At 53.4% G+C, this 24,498-nt stretch overlaps 1 protein-coding gene across 2 annotated transcripts in view; it reads left to right on the top strand.

The window, feature by feature from the left end:
* UBE2O (ubiquitin conjugating enzyme E2 O) overlaps window positions 1–24,498 on the top strand; it is a 57,760-nt gene that overhangs the window by 19,383 nt on the left and 13,879 nt on the right. The window contains exons 1-3 of one of the 2 annotated variants that reach the window (XM_042914529.1): window positions 23,538–23,561; window positions 23,808–23,867; window positions 23,971–24,081. In XM_042914529.1, coding sequence (XP_042770463.1) covers window positions 23,856–23,867; window positions 23,971–24,081 — 123 coding nt within the window. In that variant the 5' untranslated portion in view covers window positions 23,538–23,561; window positions 23,808–23,855. Of the gene's footprint in view, window positions 1–23,537; window positions 23,562–23,807; window positions 23,868–23,970; window positions 24,082–24,498 lie in introns of those variants that run through there. The other variant, XM_042914528.1, reaches the window with a different exon arrangement.

The following is a 24,498-nucleotide window of genomic DNA, read 5'->3' as shown; positions in this document are numbered from 1 at the left end:
TACGGTGATGCCGTCTCCGTCCTCTCTGTCTCTCCTGTAGCCCCCTGTGCCTCAAGCTTGCCTCTCCTTTGCTGGTGACATCAGAGGACAAGGGAGTTTTCGGTTATCGGGTGCCCAGTGCCAGCGGGTCTTTCCCTGAGCCCCTGGGATGAATGACGTTGGCCGTATACTGGGTTTTAGGGTATGTCTGGGCCCACAGCAGTGGTACCGGAAGGAAGGATTTGATCTGACCCCTTTATTTCATAGTCAGGGAACTGAGGCCCCAGGAGGCTCACTGGTTCAGGTTAAGGATGACGGAAGCCACCAAAGGGCAAAGACCCTGAGACTTCAGAAAAGAAAAGTTCACAGAAGGACACCCATCTAATTTCTAGGAGTAGAAGTAGAGGGTGTTAGTGCCGGTTTTAGTTTTCTGGTGATTTGGTTCTAGTTGATGGGTTCTGTGTTTGACTTAAATAAAATGTAGAATACAGAGGATTTAACTGTGACTCAGACTCAGGAGACGTGTTCAAGAAACTTCCTACTCGAGATCGTAGATGCAGGCAAAGTCACTACTTGCAGCTTAACCTTAGGCTTGCCTTTAAAAAAGAAAAGAAAGAAAAGGAAAACCCAGCTTTTTTGAGATCTAATTTACATGCCATAAAATTCACCCTTTTAAGTTCTACAATTCAAATGGCTCTCCGTATATTCAGAGCTTTGTGCACCCACCCTCACTATATAGAATTAGAATATTTTTTCATTTCCATCACCCTTGAAAGCAAGCCGTCCCCCTGAACTACCCATACTTCTCAGCCCCTGGTAACCCCTTTCTTTGTTTGTCTCTTTGGGTTTTTGTCTTTATGGGATTGCCTCTTCTGGACATGTCCTATGAGAACGCATACCGTGCAGCCTTTTGTGTCTGGCTTCTTTCACTGAGCGTGTTTCCAAGTTTCCTTTATGTCGTAGTACACATCAGGACCTCGTTCCCCTTCTGTGACCAGGTCCGGTGTATGGGGATGTCACTTTTCTTTGTCCGTTCATCGGTTGATGGACACTCCATCTGGGGGGCAATTTTGAACGATGCCGCTGTGAGCGTTTACGTACACGTTTTTGTGGGGCACGTATTTTCAGTTCTCTGGGGTGTCATACCCAGGAGCGGGTTGCTGGGTCATGCGGTGACTCGGCGTTTGTCCTTCTGAGCAACTGTAGTACGTGAGGGTTCCAGTTTCTCCACGTCGTCAGCAATGCTTGTTATTGGCCATCTGATTATAGCCGCCCCCGTGGGTGTGGAGTGGTTATTGCGTCACGATCGGTGTGCATCTCCAGTGACTGACGGCTTTGAGGGCGTCTTTTCACGCGCTTCGTAGCCATTTGTAAATCTTTGGAGAAGTGTCTCTTCCAGTGAATCGTTTGCGCGCTTTTTAAGTGGGTCATTTGTCGGCTTGCCTAGTAGACCCTGCCTTTGGGTCTTCTCTGTCCATTAGAGGCTGGCAGGGGGACCACTTCCTGCGGTAGGCGCTGTGTGTGTGTGTCACTGGGGTCTCTGCCAGGCGTCTTGCACTGCATTCGGATTTAACTTCCTTTCCTATTTAAATGTACCTTAGAGGAGTTGAGATCCTTATGAACTGAAAGGGCTCTAAATTCTAAATCTTCTTGAACTGAGTTTTAATTGTTTGGCATCTGGGGCTCCACAGTCCCCCGAGAATAAGAAAGGGGTTGCTAAATAGGGCTTCCTTGACACAGGGGCAAGCTTGCAGATGTTTACCAGTCGCACGAATTAGGCACGGCCTGCAGTCGCAATTGAAGTTTTTCAGAGGCAGAGACGGCACCATCTCCTTCCCCCTCCGGCTCCCCTGTAGTACGGGTTATGATACGTCTTACGCAGCAGGTGATGAAGTGCTTGTTGCCAGACACGCATGTGTGTTGGTAACCGAGGCGTTTCTGTGGCCGTTTGGCAGGTTTGAGGCTTTGGCTGTGCGAGGCGCGTGGGGGGTGCCGGGCGTGTGACAAACGGTGCCTGGTAACGGAGGCCCCGGGCTGGCCGAGTGCGTCTTGGCTCCCGCTGCTTCCCAGATCCCCCATCCTTACGCAGAGTGGCTGTCTGCTGCGGGGCACACGGGCTGCTATTTATGTTTTGTGACTTTCTCGGTGATTGTTTTTAGTTTAGCATTTAAGAATCTAATTTAACTTCGTGAGCATGTGAAGTGTCGGTTCCCCATGCCTGTCGCAAGACACAGAGAAGTGAGTCTCTCCCACCCAGAGCCCAGCTTTGTCTGGGATCAGGTCTGACTGTCGTGATTGAATCCCTGCAATCCGTAGAATTCAAAATTTCTTCAACGTTTGAAAGAAAGCCACGGGCACTGGGGTGGCTCAGTTGGTTAGCATCCAACTCTTGATTTCGGCTCGGGTCGTGATCTCTTTCTTGGTTCTTGGGAGATCGAGCCGCCGCATCGGGCTCTGTGCTGACGGTACGGAGCCTGCTTGGGATTCTCTCTCTTCCCCTCTCTCTGCCCCTCCCCTGCTTGCGTGCTCGCTCTCTCTCTCTCAAAATAAATAAACATTTAAAAAAAAAAAAAAAAGCAAGCCATTTGTCCGCACAGATAGGTGCCCCCTCAGGTTACTGGGGGAGTTTCTGACACAGTCGTGCCTCCCCCGCCACCACCATTTTGCATATTAGAACAGCAGTTCTGGGCGAGCCCCTCAATGATGAACTGGTCTCTAAATTAAGTGGGTGGATGTTGAAACTAAAGCATTCTGATTTTTGAATTTGTGATTTCTTGTTTTCACTAACTTCTTCCCATCTCTCCATCTTCAAATCTGTCCCGTGGTTGTAGGTAAGTACTTTGCTGAATTAAGGTTAGAGATCTGTGGTTGGCATCCTTTAGGTAAACACGGTAGACTGAACTTTTATTTCCACTTCCTCCAGAAGCCCTTCTGAAATGGCAGTAAATGAATTTTTTAAGTTTATTTTTCTAAGTCATCTCTACCCCCACCGTGGGACTCGAACTCATGACCCGAAATCAGGAGTCCTGTGCTCCCTGACCGAGCCAGCCGGATGCCCCAGTAAATGAAGTTTTCGAATGTGTAAACCTGCAAGAACAGAGAACAAAAGATTTTAAGTTCTGGAAGATGAGCCCAGACCGTGCGGGGCAGGGCAGAGGAAACTGAAATGTGGGTGCTTATGGAGACCGAGAAGCACTGCAGAAAGTCTCAGGGATCGGCCGCCCCTGATGTTGCCCAAGGCGTAAGCGAGGTTTGGGCCCAAAGCCGGAGGGATTAGATGAGAGGTTCGCCTCTCCGCCCGTGCAGACCCCGCGTGCGAGAGCAGAGGTTCGTGCTCTGGAGAAATCGAACCAGGGAGACCGTGGATTGACACAGCTCCCATGTAACGAAGGGCAGCATAACACGGAGATGAAATAGGGATTCCAGGAAGTCGGTACACCAAAAGGGGACGTCTCCGCTGCGTTCCCTGCCTGCTCCCCGAGTGCCGACACCAGGCATGAGGCGTGGGGTTGGAGGATTCCTCTCTGGAAAAAAAAAGAATGGCGTCAGAGACAGACCTGCAGTGTGTGGGGCTTGACAGTCCCTCAGCAGAAGCTAGATTCTACCCCAGCTAATATGATCCGTACCAGCCCAAAGCCCTGCTTGTGTTCGCAAAGCTTCCATCGTCTTTTTATCTCTCAACTTTTTTTTTAAATTTTTTATCTTGAAATAATTAGAGATTCACAGGAAGTTGCAAAATAGTACAGAGAGGTCCCCTGGACCCTTCATCCAATTTCCCCCAATGGCTACATCTTACGTGACTACGGACGGTATCAGAACCAGGAAATCAACACTGGTACACAATGTATGTGCAGTTCGGTGCCGTTCTGTCAGGTGTAGTTTCATGTAATTGTCGCAGCAGTCAAGATACAGAACTGTTCCATCACCATCACGATTTCCTGTTGCCGCATCTCAAATAGGAATGGACATCCAGGGGTCACTGAACATATTCAAAAAGCTTCCAACATGAAAGTAAAGCTAGAATAAGCCAAGAGGTGAATCAGAAGAAACCCCAAGGGCACTGGGTGGCTCAGCAGTTAAGCATCTGACTCTTGATTTTGGCTCAGGTCATGATCTCAAGGTTTGTGGGATCAAGCCCTTCTTCAGCTTGGGATTCTCTCTCTCCCGCTCTGTGTGTGTGTGTGTGTGTGTGTGTGTGTGTGTCTCCCACTCAAAATAAACGTGAAAAAAGAAACCCTCAAAACACATAGTGAATGTCTTCTCAGAAATAAGAGCCAATGTTTTGTTGATGAAATAAAACAATGGTATAAAACTCAGAACAATAAAGAGTTCTTGGTGTTAAAAACGTATCAGGGGATAGAAAAGAGTTGACAAAGACTCCCAGGAAATAGAGTGAAAACACCTAGGAGATCTATAAAGAAAAGAAAAATTAAGGACACAAATGTATCAGAGAAATCAGAAATGTTTCCAGAATTGATGGTCACAAAGTTCGAGGATGGTGAATGGAAAAGGTTCTGACCGGCACATTGTGTAATTCCAGAACAGTGGTGATGAAGCTTCCAAAGAGAGAAAAGAGGTTACATGCAAAAGATTGGGAATGAAGATAGCTCCGGTTTTTCAACCTTCAATCTTGTGGGAAGCCAGCAGGCAGTGGAGTGAATTTCCAGTCTAACATGGTAGATTGAGCTAATGTAGAACCACTCCTACTCAATCACTTAGAAAATGCCATATAGAGGGTGCGCCTGGGTGGCTCAGTTGGTTGAGCGGCCGACTTCGGCTCAGGTCATGATCTCGCGGTCCGTGAGTTCGAGCCCCGTGTCAGGCTCTGTGCTGACAGTTCAGAGCCTGGAGCCTGTTTCAGATTCTGTGTCTCCCTCTCTCTGACCCTCCCCTGTTCATGCTCTGTCTCTCCCTGTCTCAAAAATAAATAAAACGTTAAAAAAAAAATTAAAAAAAAAAAAAGAAAATGCCATATAGAATATAATGAAGATTTTAAATATGTAACTAAGTTTATAAGAAAGAAAGGGGATCACAAGAAACCAAAATCGAGAAGGAATTTAAAACTAGAGCCGAGAAGGCCTACTGATAATTGTGACATCTTTAGGGGGTGTTTATTGGACCTTAAAACAGGCCCTCACAGTAATAGAAGTTTGGATTTCGATGATCATGTATAGAGTTGAAATCGAGATCCCTTCAAAGGGCTCTTCCCTGCTAAAAGGAATAAAAGGAATTCGAGAAGATCTCCATTGTGGGGCTAGAGAAATGGCTGGGAAGTTTTATCACTGCACCACGCTCCGAGATGCTGGGGGAGGTCTCTTAGCAGTTGAAACATCCACGTTTGATTTCTGTATTGATAATAGCCTCCTATTTTAGGAATCCCCACGCCAGCACCAGGCTGGTGATGCCCTCAGAGCCCCTTGAGGAAGAAAAGCATAACTTGGATTGAATGACCCTTCCACAAGGCTGGCCTCCTAGAACCCTGACATCTCCACCAAAATGATGAGCTCACGCCAGGAGTTTACTGATAAACATGCAGAAACGATAAGAATCAGCTGTCAGAACAAACAGGACTTCCAGCGTTTTAAAATTCCAGGTAATAGGAGAGATTATAATATAAATGTCTGAAGGGATTGAAGGGCTAAAGAACTAAAGGAAAGAGAAGAAATCAAAGGAAAGCTAGGACAGTACATTTAAACGGGCTTTGTTTTAAAAGAACCCCAAAAACCTCCAGAATGAAAATTCTAATGGAATGTAAAACCCAGTGGAAGTGCTAAATAGCCGGTGGATACACCCCCAGGGAGAATTACGTGAACTGGAAAAGAGATCTCGAAGAAGTTGAGTAGGGATTCGGTGCCGAGAGCGAGACAGGATGGAAGGGAGAGAAGTAACACCAGGGGCATGGCCGGGAGTGCCCAGCCTGTGCCTGATGGGAGCTCCCAAAGGGAAAAAGCTTGAGGGGAAAAAAAAAAAAATCCCCATTACTCCCAGGGTTCACCGCGTAAGTCAGCAGGGGTCCAGGTAGTGACATGGAGGCCAGACCACAACGGAAGAGACTCTTCAGGGTGCTAGGGAGAATAGGTTGCTACCTTCGTTTTCAGTAACCACCTCATTACCACTCAGTAGTGAGAACAAAATAAAGGCATTTTCGCAGCACGAAAACACTGAATTTACTCACCGACAGACCTTCTCCATACTCCGGGGAGAAGGAAACGAAGCCCAGGAGAAAGGAGACAGACAACAAGGAACGGCGTGCCAGGACACGGGGAACACAAAACAGTGAGCATTACTAATTTGAGGAGAGCTTAAAGGGAAAATCCCGACAAACAGCGGAAATGAGAGCGAGGGGACGATTGTAATGAACACGTTCTAAGGCCTTTGACCCGTTTGGGAAGGGTCGGAGGGCCTTGCTGTGATTCAGCCTGAGTCCAGTAGACAAACCAGCGTGTTAAGTAAGGGTAACCGTCAAATAGAAATAGGCCTGAGAGCTTTCCAACCAATAGAGGGAAGATACTCGGAGTTATTAAAAACTAGGTCGTTCTCCTAGAAAAAAGGAGAGCAAAGAAAAGGCCTGGAAGATAGAAGGCCCTGAAGGTAACAGAAAGAGATCCGCACGATCACGGTGAATATAAACAGAGCGAACGTGCCGGTTATGACGGGTGGGAGACAGTAGAGCAAAGCCCTCGACGTTCTGTGGGAATCCCACATCCCCCATCCCACATCCAGGTGACCCAGCGGGTGATTCCGTTCAGGCGTGCAAGGACTGGAAAAATAGCACGCTTCCCTTGAACCCTTTTCCCGGAAGCTGAAGGAAGGTGTGCTTCACCAGAACGAGGGAGTTTTCTGGGGTCTGGGAAACAAGAGCTCCCTTGTTGCCCTGCGGCAAAGGGAAGTCCACGTAAGAGAGGCAGGGTGGAACGGCAGTCTCCGACAGACACAAAACCTAGAAAACACCTGATGAATTGTTCGAGCAGGTTGGGAAAAGTTATGGATAGGTGTTTGACGCACGGGTTGTACGTGTTCACGGAGTGCCCCTTGGTTCACTCCAAGCTCCGTTTGCTCCGTTACAACACGATCGAGTTGTTCCAGTCACAGCGGTAGAGCTGTTGGGAAGATGGGCTCGCGGGACGGGTTGTCAGGGGGAGGGGAGAAACAGTAGGTAGCGTCTGCTGTTAACAAATTAGGAATCAGTGACGCAAGCATATGGTTTCTACATGTGGCTGAATATTCTAACCTCTAAGAAAGTAGAAAGTGGTTGCCTCTGGGGAGCACTATCGAGACAGTACAACTGGGCACTGTCTTATGTTTTATGCCTCTGGTACTCTGTTGTTGGTGTTGTTAAGGATTTACTGGTTTAAACCAACACTGTTCAGTGGAAAGGCCATCTAAGTCACATAGGTAATTTCAGGTTGTTTTTAGTGGCCACATAAAAAAAAAGCAAAAGGGAGCAGGTGAATTTAATGTTGTATTCAAGCCAGTGTAGATCCAGGATATCATTTCAGCATATGCAACAGAGGTGGCAAGAGTAATGATTTGCATTCTTCACGCTGCATCGTCGCCGCCCTGTCTGTGCTCCGGCACGTCTCCTCTCTGACTTGGTCATGTTTCAGATGCTCAGTGGCCGAATGTGGCCAGTGGCTTCCCTGTTGGACAGTTTAGGTCTGACCCAGGAACATTGGAGAAGCCCATTCTGGAGGGGAGTTACCTGACCCTGGTTTCTTCCTTTTGCCCAAGCATCCCTACTTTATTTGTTTGTTTGTTTGTTTGTTTTAAGTTTATCTTGAGAGAGAGTGTGTGTGTGAGCCAGAGCACACGAGTGGAGGAGGGCCAGAGAGAGAGAGAGAGAGAGAGAGAGAGAGAGAGAGAGAATCCTAAGCGGGCTCGGCACTGTCAGTGCAAAGCCCAATGCGGGGCTCGAACTCACACTGTGAGATCATGACGCTTAACTGACCGAGCCGCCCGGCCATCCCGGCCATCCCGGCCATCCCTACTCCAAGTTCTCCACAGACATTTGGAGTTGCTGAGTGTTTTCATGGAAGTTCCAGACTCGAAGACAGAAGCGATCCCGGGCTTCTCGTTTCTGTCCTAGAGTGTGTTTCCCTCTTTCCTCGCAGATCCTGTTTCTAGCGCCGCTCTGAATCCTCTCCAAATTCTCTACACCCTGTGGGTGTAATAATCAAAACTGGGTTTAAAATACTGTTGAAAGGCTGGCGGACTGAGAACCGAGTGGTAAGGCGGCCTCACCCTTCCAGGCGGTGCTTCTTTTCATGTGGCTCTTGGCCTGTTCGGCACGAGTGCTGCTTGTTCAGATCGCGGTTACCTGTGAAGCGGTTCCTTTTGTGCGGACACCCATCAGAACTGTCACGCTAGACCCATGGGCTGCTGGTGTTGGCGGTTGGGAGCTGAGCCACTAGGCCAGGCTTATGACCACAGGTAGCGTGCCCTTCGGCACCACCCTCCACCAAGAGGAGGCAGGGCAGACGTCACAGGAAATGGACTCTGGGCTTGCGGTTTGGAAAACCCAGCCTCCTCAAGGTAGTGGCGTTTCCGAACAGTAGGCAGTACCTCCGGTATGCAGATGGCTTCGTAGACGCCATGCTGCAGACTGCCCCAGTGGGTTCCCTCTCAGGCCCGAATGTTCACATCCTCCTCCACCCTGAGGGTTCCTGGCACTGTGGTGGGGATGCGGTGGTGAGCGGTGCCTGCCCTCATGGGGGGCAGTCACGTCGAATGGGGCAAACGGTGATGGGTGCAGGGGATGGCAGGTGCTGTGGAGAAAAAGTGGGAGTATGTAGAGAATGAGGAGGGAGGAGTCCAGATGGGGCGGTCAAAGAAGGCCTTTCTGAGGAGGTGACATCTGAGCAAAGACCTGAGTGCGGCCATCTGGACAAACCAAAGCCGTGGTTGTTCGTGTGGCCGCTCATGCTTTCCCCCAGCCCCGCACTCGTCAGCACGTAATTGCTTACGGAACTACCTGTCTTCCGCACCCTTCTTGGCTCTGCCCCGACTGAGTCTGTCTCGTTTCCCCATGTTTCGTGAGCATCAGACACGGCATCTGGCATCCTGTAGGTGTTTAGTTGATTGCATCAGTGGATGGATGGTTTGTCGGTCTGTAGTCGATCAAGGGAGAGGCGTATCATAAATGTCAAAGGAAGCAACCGGTCAGGAGCCCAGACTTCTCTACAGGGCAGGCTCTGTCCCTGTCCAGCCCTTGATAGAGGAGAGACAGGACTGGAGCTACAGCCTGACAAAAGTGGGTTAATGTGAGACACCTCCGTCATACCTCTCCCCGTGTACTTCATTCAACAGTTTCTGTACGTCGTCTACCGTGTCGGGACAGTTCAGATTGCAGATGAGTGAAGTAAACTTGGAAAAGGTTGGGAGAGCATGGGCAGGGGGCACGGGAAGGAAATCGTTCTTGATTACTTACTGTTTGCCACACGTGTCCTGGCGCCTTCCAGGGCTTATTACACACAGAGAGCTCAAAACCATCGCCACGGCCTGCCTTTGCCCTCACGTGGCTTGGTTGGCCCTCGCAGGACCATAGCCGAGCCCCTGAGACGTCTTTATCTGTCCCCGCCTTCCTCCACTTAGAATCGGTGGTCCTTGAGAAGGTCTGGGTGCAACCTACTAGAGGTAGGACGACTCTTCAGATGCCAGTCTGGTGTCGCCTTCTGGTTCTTCTTCAGACTCCCACTCCAGCAACCTGTTGGCCGGCTCCCAGGACCCGGGGATTAAGGGAAGACGGCCAGCCCAGAAAGGCTGAGAGGTTTATTCCATAGAAGCTGTAACCCGTACCCCAGCAAGTCTCTGGCCCTTCTCGACACTTGGGTTCGGCCATGGGGCACTTGTCGTAGCCGTGATTATTCCCATTCCCTGTTAGAGGGCCAGAGGGCCTGTTAGAGATCCGTCTGCAGTACCATTAGGTGTTTCCTCCTTACCTCTTTTTCCGGTGGCTGCTGGGGAGTCCTTCCCGCTTTCCCAGCCATGCCAATTACGATGAACTCTGCCCAGAAACGGGCTGCTAAATATTTGTGTTTCATTTAGTTTGAAATCTTTGCTCAGAGGCAGGGTACCTGCTCCTGTCCTGACCTGATTCTAGTGACGTGGGGAGCTGGGGAAAGGAAGCCACCATGGCCATCGTGTTGGCGCCTCAGTGGCGAGGCCACGTCTCCTGACTCGCAGCAGCGGGATCCGCCTGTCTGTTGGGCTCTCTGTGGCCATAGCATCGGCAGTGTGGACCGGCCAATTTGGAAGGCTGTCCGCAGTTTGGGACCATCTGGCCGTCAGGACCATCACTGAATATGCAGGACCCCAGCTTGCTTCCCATCCCGGGGTCTTGTGTGTCTCCTCCTTGGCTCGCTGTGCCTTTACCAAGCCCCCGCTTCCCTGGGGGGCGGGGGAATGTTTGCAACACCCACCTCGGTTTGTCTTGGAAGGATGTCATTTTAGAATTGAGGGAAGCAGAGAACCGTCAGTGTTTGGCATAGTCATTCCGGGAAGGACCGTGAAGCCTGCCCGCCCCTCTGGGATGGGTTCAGCTTACCTGCCGTGGGGTGGCTCACCAGGGAGAGGTTGGAGGCAGGGGGAGTCTGTACGGTCTTCGCAGCTCTGTGCACACAGGTGTGATAAAAAACAAAACTCCGTAGGAAGATCAGCCACCCCGAGCCCCACACACTCCACCCCTACTTCAATGAAATCCTGGCCCCTCGGCAAAGAATCTGCCTTGGATCGGGGCCCTGGTGTGTTATTTTTACTGCCTTTTCCTACCATATTTGCATTTTTAAAAATAGCGGTGCTGAGTGGATCCCTTTCAGTCTGAGTCTGCCACGGAAGGTAGGATGCATTTTGCAGAGAGTGGCTATTGATCAGCAGCTGATTCTCAGTGTTTGGGAGCGTGGCCCGAAGGAGACGCAGGTGTTGTGGGTGGAGGTGAGGCTGGATGTCACAAGCCACTGTGGAAATGAGGTGTCAGCTCTTTGCTGAGTGAAGATGATGTCATCTTGGAGATGATGTCATGTTTCTGCGGGCTCCCAGGAGGGAAGGTGAAGAAAGGGAGCGGGAGCGTCTGTAAAGACGCAGTGTGGCCATCTTGGATGATTTGGGCCAGACAGTGACACACCCTTCAGACCAGGGTAGTTCTGTCTCAGATTTGGAGCACTTACCCGTGGGCAGAGCCACATTTCATTTACTGGCTCACACCCGTCCTGAAACCCAGCTCTAAAAATCGGGCTCTCGTGGTCACAGTGCGGGCCCAGGAGCTGCCTTTCTGCCTGGAAGTCTTTAAGGTGGCGAAACCGTGTCCCCCAGGTATCTGAGGACGGCGGAATCTGCTCTCTGCCACCTCGGTAGCAGCTGGTCAATAGAGGTTTCGCACTAAAAGCGGTCGCAGGGCCTCAGGCTTCATTGTTGGCGTCAGTCTGGTAACTGGCCTAGATCAGGGTCTGGACCACCTGAAAAGAGGTCACAGTTGGGGCCACATCACTTTGACGACCTGGTGCCCGTGTATCTCGTCAGAGGCTGAACCACGAGTGTATCAGGGAAAACTGAGGCAAGCGGCGGTAATCGGTTGGGTCTCACCGTGTTCGTTATTTTAGTCACCTTGTTTTTGTACCTTGATCTCCAGGTTTATATCTTTAAAATATTTTTAAAAGTTATTTTTTATTTCTTAAAGTTTATCTCGTTGGAGAGAGAGAGCACACTTGCAAGAGAGGGGCAGAGAGAGAATCCCGAGCAGGTTCTGCGCTCGGTGCAGAGCTGGACGCGGGGCCTCGTCTCACGACCGTGAGATCGCAACCAGAGCCAACTTCAAGAGTCGGATGCTTAACCGACTGAGCCGCCAAGGCGCCCTGAAATATTTTTATTTACTTTTTTTTCTTTTTTTTTTTTAATTTTATTTTATTTTTGACGTTTATTTATCTTTGAGACAGAGAGAGACAGAGCATGAACGGGGAGGGTCAGAGAGAGAGGGAGTCACAGAATCCGAAGCAGGCTCCAGGCTCCGAGCTGTCAGCACAGAGCCCGACGCGGGGCTTGAACTCACAGACGGTGAGATCATGACCTGAGCCGAAGTCGGACGCTCAACCGACTGAGCCACCCAGGCACCCCTGAAATATTTTTAAATTAAAAACAAATGTCCCTAAGTAGTTGGGGTTCTATTTTGTTTTAGAAGAAAGGGAAACTTACTGACTGGGTCAGAACTGTTTTCACCAGGCTCTTTGTCAAGACTTGCCTGGGGGATGTTAAGAAGCACATTTCTGGCTTCACCCAGAGACTCAGTAGGTTTGGGGTAAAAGCTAAATAAAGAACCTGTTTTGTTTTATTTTATTTTCAAGTTTATTTATTACTAATTTTGAGAGAAAGAGAGTGTGCACCCGCGCGGAGGAGGGGCAGAGGGAAGGGGAGAGACCCGAGGAGGCTCCACACTGTCAGCACAGAGCCCGATGCGGGTCTCAAACCCATAAACCATGAGATCATGACCTGAGCCAAACCAAGAGTCAGATGCTCAACTGACCGAACCCCCCCCCCGCCCAGGCACCCTAGGCATCCTTTTTTTTTTCTTTTTTTTTAAATTTTTTTTAACGTTTATTTATTTTTGAGACAGAGAGAGACAGAGCATGAACGGGGGAGGGTCAGAGAGAGAGGGAGACACAGAATCCGAAACAGGCTCCAGGCTCTGAGCTGTCAGCACAGAGCCCGACGCGGGGCTCGAACTCACGGACCACGAGATCATGCCCTGAGCCGAAGTCGGAGGCTTAACCGACTGAGCCACCCAGGCGCCCCCAGGCGTCCGTTTTAAAAGAGCGCGAGGATTCTGATGGGTAGCCGCCTTAGAACCTAGTCCTCCTCCCAAGAGCCCTACTGAGGCTGCCTCCGTCTTTCCTCACGATCTTTCGCGATTTTGGCACTTGCCAAATTAAATATCTAGACTTCCTCTGCTCCGTTTTTATGGGGCCGTTTGTCGGCTTCCACCTGTGGCCCTTCAAAGACCAACACGGTAGCGTGTGGTCAGCCAAAACACCACCTCGCAGCTGCCGATTGTAAGGCCCGGTGTCTAAAAGCGGGTGCAAGTCGGTTTTGCCCTTTTGCTCTCAGGCAACGCGTTCCCCTCAGGTTTGTGATACTATGAATTCTGGCTGAGAGGCCCTTTGCGTGAAGAGCCCAGAAGGGCCCAGGAGAAGGAGAGAAGCTCCGTGCCTAATTGTACAGAAAAGATCACTGGACGGCTGCGGTTCTGTGTCTCGTGTGCTGGTGTCTGTTCACTAGTCACCCTTCACCCTTCCCTGACCCCGGAGGGGCGCCCTGGAGCAGCCTGGGGTGGAGACACTATTCGGTCCTGGGATGGGGCAGCTCTGTGACTGTCCCTGCACGTTTCCTGTCCGACATGGGGAGAAGACCTTCCCCCTGAGGCGGCGGTGGGGGTTGAAGGAGGTCTGTGAGGCACCTAGACGTACCTCCTCCCCCTCCCCCCTGAGCACCCCTCACCCAGGGCTGAGATGATCTGCTTGCTGGACCCCCTCGGTCCAGGCAGTGCTGTCACCTCCTGCGCCCCGGAGCCTGGGTAGCAGTGTCGGCCAGTGTTACTGTAGCTTCGGACCCAGCTGAGCGCGCTCTGTCCCACACTCTCTGATTCACTCCTGCTCGGATCTCCTGTGGGTGAGTGTGTCCATGCTCATTAAAAGGAGGGGAGAATTTTGACCCTATGAACGGGAACATGGTTATTTGTATACTATAAGATTTCTTGTGGGTTTTTTGTTTTTTTTTTAACGTTTATTTATTTTTGAGACAGAGAGAGACAGAGCATGAACAGGGGAGGAACAGAGAGAGAGGGAGACACAGAATCTGAAACAGGGTCCAGGCTCTGAGCTGTTAGCACAGAGCCCGACACGGGGCTCGAACTCACGGACCGTGAGATCATGACCTGAGCTGAAGTTGGACGATTAACTGGCTGAGCCACCCAGGCGCCCCTCTTGTGGGTTTTCTTGAAATAGCTCCCCTATTGTACCTAAAATCCCTTCAGTTTTTAAAAGGCTTTTTCCTAGTGATATCTAGATCCAGATGTGCCCTTACGCTAATTGTTGCATCTTGTTTCAGTCTTTGTAGACGTTACCTCGCGCGTGTGTGTGTGTGTGTGTGTGTGTGTGTGTGTCTGTGTGTGTGTTCGCTTTCTCCAGCGGCTCTGTAAGTACCTCAGAGGCGGTGCCTGCTTCAGGCTGGGCCCGGGTGCTCCTGGCGTGGGGCTTTCTTAGACCGGGCAGACCAGGGACATCTTTCTGTTTAGCCTGCCTACTTGAGAGGTCTGTAGGGATGCACGCTCCAAACAGACTGCCCCTCCGTGGTGACAGCGGCGGGCAGGTGCTAGAAACCTGCCCCTGCCCCCCCCCGCCCCCCCCCCCCCCCCCCCCCCGATGTTAGAGGGAATGAGCTCAAGCTGGAAGAGCCCGGAGCGTGCCCGGCCCAGGGCTGTTGTTCCAGATGAGGTGGCTAACACCCGGGGAGGTGAGAGGACGTCCCCAGTGCAGCACCAGCCTCTGCCGGGCCTGGTGGTTGTGCGGTAGGGAGACAGGCCACCTCGATGCGACAGCACGATTGCTGTCTTACCCCAGTCTCAGCGACTCTGCCGTTTCGTCTGCAAGTATCTTAAGTCCCAGCCCAATGAGCCATGTCATCCTACCGCAAGTTGCCATGGGCGAGCGCTGGGCACTCAGGGTTTTTGAGACTTAACGATCAGACCCAGAGGTAAGCTCAGCCCTTAGTGTGCCAGCCGCAGGGCCATCTGGTGCCCAAGTGGCACGCAGTACCCCAGGATATAGGGTACTCATCTGCCGGGAGGTAGTAACCGCAGGTGTTTGGGAAACAAGCAGAGGTCGGTTGTGGGTCCAGGGAGGGTATGTTTCTTCCACGTGGGGTCCCTTACGGTTGGAGAGTGGGCCTGGCCCACCCCACTGGACCCGGAGACAGTCCCTTTGAGCTATTTCTCCTCCTCCCTTGTCGCCTTTAAAGTGCTAGTTAGAATAGCCAGGTTTGGGGGTAGTGTTTTCAGAATGCCTATTCTCAGAATACCCTCCTGGGGCTTTGGACTGAGCAGTGCACCTGGGACAGGGCTGTCCCTCCCTCTATCCTGATACCCTCTCTGTCGAGACCCTCTGTTACGTGAAGACGGCGTACCGTGCGCACGGGTCACCCGGAGAGCAGAGATGTTGTCAACATGTGGACTCCCAGGCGGCAGAGCTGGGGTGGGACCTGGGAGTCTGCATTTCAGTAAGCTCTGGGAAGATGGCGGGGCTGCCGTCAGGGGCCACACCGCGTCAGCACGGTTCTCGTTGGCCAGCGCCATGCCCGAGGGCTGCGCCGTAGGTCACGCTTGCCAGATGAGGAAGGGCAAGTTTGCAAAACCGGCTCTGGAGTGCTCTTGCCAGGGCGGTCTTGGGCAGCTCACCTGCCTCTCCAAGCCCCCCGGACTCCGGTAATGGTGGAGCCCCTTGTAGAGGCTGTGAGGTCTGCAAGGGGCAGAGCGTGTGGCACTCCTCCCTACACTGTGCCAGCTCAGTAAAGGTCTGTCGTTCCCTGAGCCGACCTGACATCAGGTGGTGGAGGTCTGGAAGGCAGCGATGAGGCCATGAGCCCTCTCTGCGCCTGGACAGTTGGCCTGCGGCGTGCTTACCCCCAGGGATGCCCAGCAGCCCTGGGACAGCAGCCTGGCCCCAAGAACAGAAGAAGAAGTCGTGTTTACTGTTTCCTTTTCTACCTTTTAGGCGTGCTCCTTGAGGAGGGAGGTTTCCCCCTAAAGCTTCCTGTTTGTACCCTCCCTTCAAATCCAGGAGTCATGGGCGGTTTTGTTCTATGTCCCTGCGGCCTCTTGCCACCGAATGCACGCACCGCACCCCAAACATCACGGCATCTATAGAGACCCAGCCCTGCTGCCCAGGCTCCAGCTGGCCTGCCGCGGGCGCAGCTCCCCAGTCCTGCCCCCTCACTTCGCAGGCAGTTGGACTCGGTCCCCTTGCTCTGCCCCCTGGGGCAGGCTGTGCCTCCCAGGCCATTCCAGCAAGCTGGCAAGCTGCAGCTGCACTTTCCAGGCAGTGATGCAGTCATGCCGCATTGCCCAGCCCAGATTGCAGTGTCTGGGGTGTGGGATCAAAGAGGGCGCTCCCTGGGGACAGTGCTGCCCCCGGGGGCTGAGAGCACAGAGGCCTGGCCAGTTTTCATCTGACGCAGAGGAGGTGGTGGACATCCCTTGCCTGTATCTCTGATGGTTAGTTCCTGTGCAGCCTGGCCCTTCCCACCTTCCCCCACCAACCATCCAGAAACAGGAGTTTTTCTTCTCCCTACCCAGCTAAGCAGTGTATGTGTATGTATTGTGTATAAATGTTTGCACGTATTTTCATTTTTTCTCCCCATCTAAATGTATGTGCATATTCCTACAGATTTTTATTCTTGTCTCATTCTGAATCTATAGAAAACACTAAAAACTTATGGAATTAATTGACCTCAGTCTTTGGCTTTAGCAGAACTTCCGATGAATAATTTCCACGATTAATAGGATTTTCTGGTTAGGGGCACTGACCTTTGTCTTTTCTTCCATACTGCCCAGACATTTCCAGCTGTTCTCTCCTCCCCATGCATGGGAGGCCCTCTGGCCATTTGTGTTTTGCTGGTAAAACCTTCTGTCCTCAGGTGGGCAGCTTGCTGATTGCTGGGTTGTCCGGGGCTGGCCACATGATGGTCACCTGCTCTGAGAAAGGCCTTACCCCGGCATATGCTAGAATCCCTGACCAGTCACATCCCCAGACCCAGTGTGAACGGGGAATTCGGGCTCACGTGCCATTTCCTCTCACTTCCGGTTTTCCGGTTCTGAAAGCCACCATACTGACGTTTGTAAGTAATGTCACAGAGTTCGAGGTTCCCCACCCCCACAGTGTCTACGTGTGAACATACAGATCTGGGGTTTTTTGTTTGTTTGCTTGTTTTTGGCTCCAGACCAGCTTCTGATGAGCTGTTTCTCTCTCCTGGATGCAACTGGCCAAAACCATAGCCAGAGAGAACCAGTAGAGCCGGGCACAGGCACCGGGCAGATAGGTAGGCAGGGTGGGGGCTCTCAAGCTTCTTGAAAGCGACCCACTGTAGAATATTAAATTTTACATCATGATTTCAAAGTTTATTTATTTTGAGAGAGAGCTTGAGCAGGGGGAGAGGCAGAGAGAGGAAATCCCAAGCAGGCTCCGCTCTGTCAGCTCAGAGCCCACCTTGGGGCTCGAACTCACGAACTGGGAGATCATGACCTGAGCCAAACCAACAGTTGGACGCTCAACCAGCTGAGCTGCCCAGGTGCCCCTAAATTGATTTCCTGACTAATGGGTCACAGCCCACAGTTTGGAAAACACTGCTCTAGAGAGCATTCCATTCATTCTGGGATTTCCAAAACTTTTCTAGAAGTCCTCACTGCAGGACAAACTTCCCAGTCTGGCATAATTAGCTTCTCTGGCCACCCAGTTGCAGTCACCTCGGGGAGGGGAAAGGGTTAAGGCCACTGGACCATCCCCCTCCCCACCCATCTCCGTGCCAGGTGCTCGTAAATTCTTTAAAGGCAGTGTTCACTCCTTGTACATTTGGATGTTGTCTCTAGCCCTGAACCTATAGGAAGCTCTAAAGAAATTAAATGGCCTCCATCCTAGGTGTCAGCAAAGTTCCTGGTGAATGATTTCCTCTGTTCTCACCTCCCCAAACAGAAGCCGGCGGAGCACGTGTGTGTGCACTCACCAGCATGCCCCCTCTACTGCTGGGTTCCCCCCCCACCCCCCCCCCCACCCAGTGCGGCGCGGTGCTTGCAGTGGACCTGGCCCACAGGCAGTGTGGCTAGGCCCTTCAGGCTCGGGGACAGCATCAAAAGTGTGTGTGACACTGAAGGGGTGGGGGTCTGCTTAGGAGGCCCTGGGGTCCTCGTCACAAGTGGAAGCCCCTGTTGACCTGTTTCATCCTTCTCCAGTACGGCTTGGACTCAGCCTCGGCTCAGGCTGTATGGGGTTGTTACCCCCTTGGGAAGTAATAAGACTTTAGAAATTTCCAGTGCTCGTCTGACCTCATATTCCTTTCAGGACTCTGTTCTTTGAGTCCTGGCCTAGGTAAACAGCCTGATTCCTACGTGCGTCTGCTGGGCCACGCTGCCCTCCACCTCCCGTCACCGGGCAAAGCAGCAGCGTAGCTCAGAAGATTCTGGTTTCCTTGCTGAGCACCGTGAGGCCCCTGAGCGGTCTCCCCGGGGTCTCGGGCCTGGCTCAGTCGAGGGGAGTGTAGTAAAACCTCACTCTGAATACAAACCCAGGCTGGGCCCGCTGCCGGCTGTCCCCGGTTTTCCACTTGCTCACCAGGGCACCGTGAGGGGCTGGCAGCCAGCTTGTCCTTGTGATCTGAGACTTTATTAGGTGCCCGTGGGTGCTTGGCATGATGCCGTACCTTTTGGGTTTGAAGCTCTTTCTGGTTGTAAGTTGAGAGTCTGGTGGTGAGAATATCACTGCCCCCCGCCCCCCCCCCCCCAGCAAAGACCAGGTTGGTTTTTCTCGGGTGGTACTTAAGGAGATCTATCTACTTCGCTTGTGTTGTGGCCCTCGCCAGAGTCTGACAGGAGATGGCGGTGGCTGGTGGGCGGGTTCCAGCCCTGACACAGATGCTCAGGTACCTTTAAGGCCCCTCCTTTGCCTTCTGTTGGGGACTTTCTGCCGCTTCCCCTCTCACACTGGGGGCCCCTGTGCCCGGGCTCCTGACCAGGAACAAAGCCACTTTTTTTCCCCAGAGCAAGTGCTTGGCCTCCACTGAGCAGGCCAGCCCTTACGGCCACCCAGTCCTACGGATGTGACGTTCGGTCCGCTTGAAAGCAGCTTCTTGCATTTTCAACCTGTTGATCAGCCTCAGTTTGCCTTTTTCTACTCTTGAAACAGTTTGATATCGTGAATTTGGGCTCCTCCAGGTCAATAAAGAGCAATGTTATGAGTGAGGGTCTAGACCAAGGATTGCAGGACCAGCTCGTGTTTCTGTCGTGTTGTCAGTGGTGGGCCCCGAGACCCCAGCTCAGAAGCAGTGTGCACCTCGGGTGGGGGGCAGGGAGAGGAGAGTAGTCCTCCTGGTCAGAGCAGAGCTCCGTGGGGCTCAAATGGAGGTGATGGAAGTGCCTAGCCTCCCTGCCGTGTTGCCTTTTCCCTGTGATCTGTGTGGCTTCCCCAACTATGAGCTCTGCCTTCTTTCTTAAAAAAAAAAAAATTTTTTTTTTAATGTTTTTACTTACTTTTGAGACAGAGAGCATGAGCAGGGGAGGGGCAGAGAGAGAGGGAGACACAGAATCCGAAGCGGGCTCCAGGCTGTCAGCACAGAGCCCGACGCGGGGCTCGAACTCACAGACCGTGAGATCATGACCTGAGCCGAAGTCGGACGCTTAACCGACTGAGTCACCCAGGCGCCCCAGTGAGCTCTGCCTTCTGATGAGACTGTATGGAGGGCGATCCTTTCCCCCAGTGCTCTTGTCTCCCTCCTGCCACCATTCTGGGGGCAGCCTCAGGGCTTCTCAGCCTCAATGCAGCTGATGCTTTGGGCCAGCGCATTCTTTGTCATGGCATCAGGGATAATAGGGTGGGGGGCTGTCCTGTGCTTCCTTGGACGTTTAGCAGCATCCCTCCCCACTGTGTACCAGAAACCCCTTTTCCCAGTGGTGACAGTGAAATGAAAAATGCCTCCAGACACTCCAAATGTTCTCTGGGGAGCAAAGTCGCCCCCAGTTGAGAACCACTTGGCTAACTGGTCTCCCTACCCCTCTTTACAGCCGGCAGCCAGAGGATCCTTTTAACGTTATTGTCATGCGCGCGCTCTGCTCCGAGCCCCGCACTGGATGGAATGGGTCTTTGTCCAAGGCCTGAATGCGCCAGCCTCATCTGCTTACTGCCCTCCTTGCTGGTCATAGAACGCGCAGGCCCACAGGGTCTTTGCGGCAGCCTTTCTCTCCGCTTGGAAAGCTCACCGCCTTCTTGTTTGTACTCAGATCTCCGGTCAGATGGCACCTTGGCGTGACCTTTCCTGACCAGCCTTGAAAAGAACTCACTCACTGGGGTGCCTGGGTGGCTCAGTTGGTTAAGCATCTAACTGTTGATCTCAGCTCAGGTCTTGATCTCAGGGTCGTGACTTCAAGCCCCACGTTGGGCTCTGCATTGGGCACGAAGCCTACTTTAAAAAGTAAATAAAATAACTCACTCACTCTTGCTTCCTCCCCTCCCTGGTCTCTCACCCCTGCCCCTGAGTTGCCTTTTTTTTTTCTGTATGGAACTTAGCACCGCCTGACCCGTGTGTGCACTCACACGCGTGCGTCTCCTCCTTGCGCTAGAGCTTAAGCTTTGTGAGAGCAGGCACTTGTCTCCCCAGCGCCTGGCCCATGGCCGGTGCTCAGTCATCATTGTTCAGATGAGTCACCTCCTCTGTGAGGCCTGGCTCTCCTCCCGCAGGGCAGCGCCAGCGTCGCTGTTTCCAGAGCAGGCGGGGGGAGCAAACGACGTCCCACAGTCGTGTCCCAAAATCGTCTGAAGTAATGCACGCTCCCTTTAAAAGCCATCCACAGTCCCTTCTCATTCGGAGACAGGTCAGCATTTTGGTGTGGTATCTTTTTTCTCCCCCCTGTTCGGAAGCCTCTGGCAGCTGCACTCTCAAAAAATGTTGCTGGTCCCCTCCTCAGAGGTTGTTCAGCAATTTAGAGACCTGTCCACCCCCCACCTCAGATCCCACTCCGGTAACGAGTTTTCGGCAACTGCAGTCAGGGTGTACCTACCAGAAAATCACTGGTAGGTTTTGCCTCGCGGCCGGTTCAGCTCCAGAGCCCGGCATTTTCCTAGAGCGGGCACAGCGCCCTCTAGTGCTGGCCTCCAGTGCCCGCCGTCTGGGTGCCCGATCTCTGCATCCCCGGCCCAGGAATGAATACAGCGCTGATCCGCTCGCTGTCTTCCACTGTGATGTCTTCCAGGAACGCGTTTTACTCGCTTCTCATTTTTGCGGCTCCAGGGAGGGTTGGGCTTTTTGTGCGGTTAAGAGAATGGCCCCTGGAGCCAGATTGAGTTCAAGTCAAGGTCCACCTCCGTGGAGCTGTGTTTTCTTTCTGTCTCCGTTTACTTCTCTGTAACATGGGAATGGCCGGAGTAGTGTGCTTCAGAGCTCCCTGGAGGACCTCACAGGTTACAACACACAAAGCACCGAGGAAGCTGCTTGTCGCACTTGGGCGGTGCCGTGGGCCGAGGACTCCAGAGCTCCCGAGCCCCCGGGAGCACTGAGGTGCCTCCCAGAGTGGGGCTATGGAGAGCCTTCGCGATGCAGGTAGCACGTGACGGGAGTGGGGCGAGGAAAGGAGAGCGTTTGGAAGGACCTGTGCGGTGCAGAGGCGCCTAGGAGGGGGAGGACTGGCTTGTGTGGACACAGGCGGTGCCCCGTGTGGGTGGGACGTAGGGAGCTGGGGAGGAAGGTTGTGAAAGATCAGCGAGAGCCTTGCAGGTTGATCTAAGCCCTTCCAGACGCCCTTCTCTCACCGTCTGGAATTCCCGAGGGAAGCCTGTGTAGCCAGACCCGTGGCCGCCACACCCCTTTCTGCTCCCTGCCGTTCCCACTCCGCTCCCCTCCCCGCGTTGTCAGGGCTTTGGAGAAATGTCACTCCTTGTCACAGAGGGTTAGAAGGGCCTGAGGACCAGGTGGGGAGGTCGGCAGAGCCATACCCGGAGGCCGGTGTTTGCTCCCCAGCTCCCCTCTCCCAAGAACACCGTGAACTGCTGCCCTGCCGCCTTCCGCACGGGCTCACGAAGGCAGGGTGGAGGAAGCCCGCCTCTGGCCTTGCAGTGACGCCAGCCTTCACCCACGTGCCGTTCCCGCTCTGGCCTCGGAACGGTCGCCTCGGTCCCACCCACCCACCCTCAGGAGCAGCGTCCCTCGGGCCAGGGTGCCGCGAGGCCGGGCGGCGTGCCATCACAGACTACACTGATTCGGGAGCTGGGCCTGTGCCCGTCCCTTCCCTGAAGCTCTGTCGGGCCCGACACAGACCCCTCGGTGGGGACGTGATCTGCAGACTCAACTTGGGGCTGGCTCTCCTCAGGGATCCCCGGGCAGATAAGGCGGCCTGTGCCCACGGCCAGGGCTCACACCAAGGGTAGCACCCCTGTGTCCCACCCAGCGCAGCCCCTCTCCCATTGGATTTCCTGGCACTGTAACTTTGGTTTCTATGGCAACTTGGGAAGACCTGCAATTGTGGCTTTTGAAGTCTAAAATGGGAGCAGAGGTTTGAGATAGGGTGGGACGGCACCGAAAATACCATGACCCAGACCAGAGCTCTGGGCACAGAGGGTTACAGGATAAGAAGTTCTTTGAGTTAGAAAAGTGGCACCATCATCACGGCAGACCCTGAGCAGAGCTCCTTGTGGCCCCTCACAGCCTCCTGGGGTCTTTGAGCAGAGGGAAGAAGGGCCTGACCTCAGAGGGCCTTCAGCCTGTGCCCTGGGAGACAGCAGATCTGGCATTAGCTGAGCACTTACTGTGTGCCCGGTGCCCTGTGACCGTCTGTGCTTTCATTGCCTTTGTGATCCCCTCCACCACTCCCAGACGGCTGCTCTCACGTGTGAACGTAAGTGACTTTCCTGAGGTTTCAGAGCTGGCACGTGTAAGTGTCTGGCTCAGGGACCCCTGATTTTAACCCCCGGGCTTACTCTTAGCTGGATCATGGGCTTATATTCCCAGGTAGGAGAATCTCCATCGCTTGTCGATAATGGGGCCCGTCGCTTCCTCCTTTACTTTTTTGTAAATCACATCATCCTACTGATAGCAGGGTTTGTGTCAGCCATCGTTGCCAAAATTTCGGTGACCTTGAGCCGGTGTCTCAGTTCTCCTTCCGTGGAGTTCACCTTTCCCTGCCCTGGGCCTTGCACTGGGGGAGTGAGCCTGAGGAGTCTGAGGTTGGGTGTTGTTTGAGAGAATAGCTCTCGCACCCCTGTGGTTTGGGGTCTCGGAGGTGCCCGTCCAAAGGAGGGGGGCGGTCAGAAACTCGCCCGGTACCGTGACTCAGTGAAGCATTCCCGAGGGGCGTCCCCGACCACCGTCTTGCGGCCGGGCCGTTGGAGGGGGATCCCGTGCCTGGCAGAGGCGGGGGTCAGCCCTCGAGGGGCCCTGGCTGTCCGCTCAGAGGAGGCTGTGCCTGGCTGGCTGTGAAGGGATGGGTCCGGTGCTCGCCGAGCAGTTGGCGGGGCTCCAGGGCCGGCCGTCGAGAGGGCTCCCCCGCGGTGCGGTGCTCGGCTCTGCGGAGCAGTAGATAAGGAGCAGGCTGCGGCTGGTCGGAAAGGATAGCCCAGATTACAAGGTCGTGTCAGGCGATAGCGGGCGTCAGGGTGGCCCACGTGGCCCGGTGTCACGCCGCTCCTCCGCCCCCTGTAACTCAGCGCTCGGTGGGGGCGCAGGCAGGCACTCGCAGAAAGTAGGAAAAGGGTGTCACTCCTAGCAAAGCGGTCTTGCTGTGTGACGGGCTGTTGAACCTGTCATTTGAAGGAGGCCTTATGTGATCTGTCATTTAGGCACGCTTCTCGGTATGATCGAAACGACCTTCGGTCACCATACTGTTTGCCTTTGGAGCTCCGGGAGGTAGCGCCTGGAGTTCTGTCTGTCAGTCCGGCTGCCGTTAGAGGGTGTGTGGCGCTGGCCAAAGCCGTGCTCGGCACTTGGGGTTTGTGTGCTTGGCTGTCTGTGTGTCACAGCGTAGTCAGAAGTTGGGGGGGAACGCACCCCGTGATGACATCAGAGGCCATTCTGTCACACCGTGTTCTCTTTCTCAGCTGAAGCTAGAGGACCGCTCTGTGGTGCCCCGGGACGTGGTCCGGCACATGCGATCCACCGTGAGTGTTGGCGCGGGGGTTGCCTGGGGAGTGTCTGGGCCGGGTCTGCCCTGGCGGCCGGTGCCGTGCGCCTGCTCGGGCCTGGATGCCTTCTCCTCCCCAGGACAGCCAGTGCGGCACCGTGATCGACGTCAGCATCGACTGTGCCGTCAAGCTCATCGGCACCAACTGCATCATCTACCCCGTCAACAGCAAGGACCTGCAGCACATCTGGGTGAGCGGCCCCGCCCGCCGGTGACCGCCCTCTGCTGTCTGTCCGGTTGTCCCCACGCGCACCACACCTTCCGGGCACCTTCCCGGGGCGGGCTCGCCTGAGTGGCGCTCCTTGTGAGGAAGCCGTGCAGACGTGAGGTCGGGACACCTCCCTGTGCCTCCGGCACGCATTGCTGGTGGGGTTTTCCTTCCCTCGCTCCCTTTCTTCTTTAACACTCTGTTTTGAAAAAACAAATTTCTTCCTTAGTTTCTTTTTTAAGTGACTTCAAACTTAGGGAAAGCTGTACGTTCCCATGCTCCCTGTGTCACTGGGCTCCTTGGCGGTGAACCTTTCCCTCCGTTTGCCCCATCACCTTCCTCCTCCCTTCCCCACATTTCCTTCTGTCTCCCTAGTCTTTTCTCTGACACGCTGGAGAGC

Source organism: Panthera leo, chromosome E1, assembly GCF_018350215.1.
Source record: "Panthera leo isolate Ple1 chromosome E1, P.leo_Ple1_pat1.1, whole genome shotgun sequence".
NCBI classification, from domain to species: domain Eukaryota; kingdom Metazoa; phylum Chordata; class Mammalia; order Carnivora; family Felidae; genus Panthera; species Panthera leo.
Note: the sequence above shows the minus strand (reverse complement) of the source record. Positions and strands in the feature narration are given on the sequence as shown.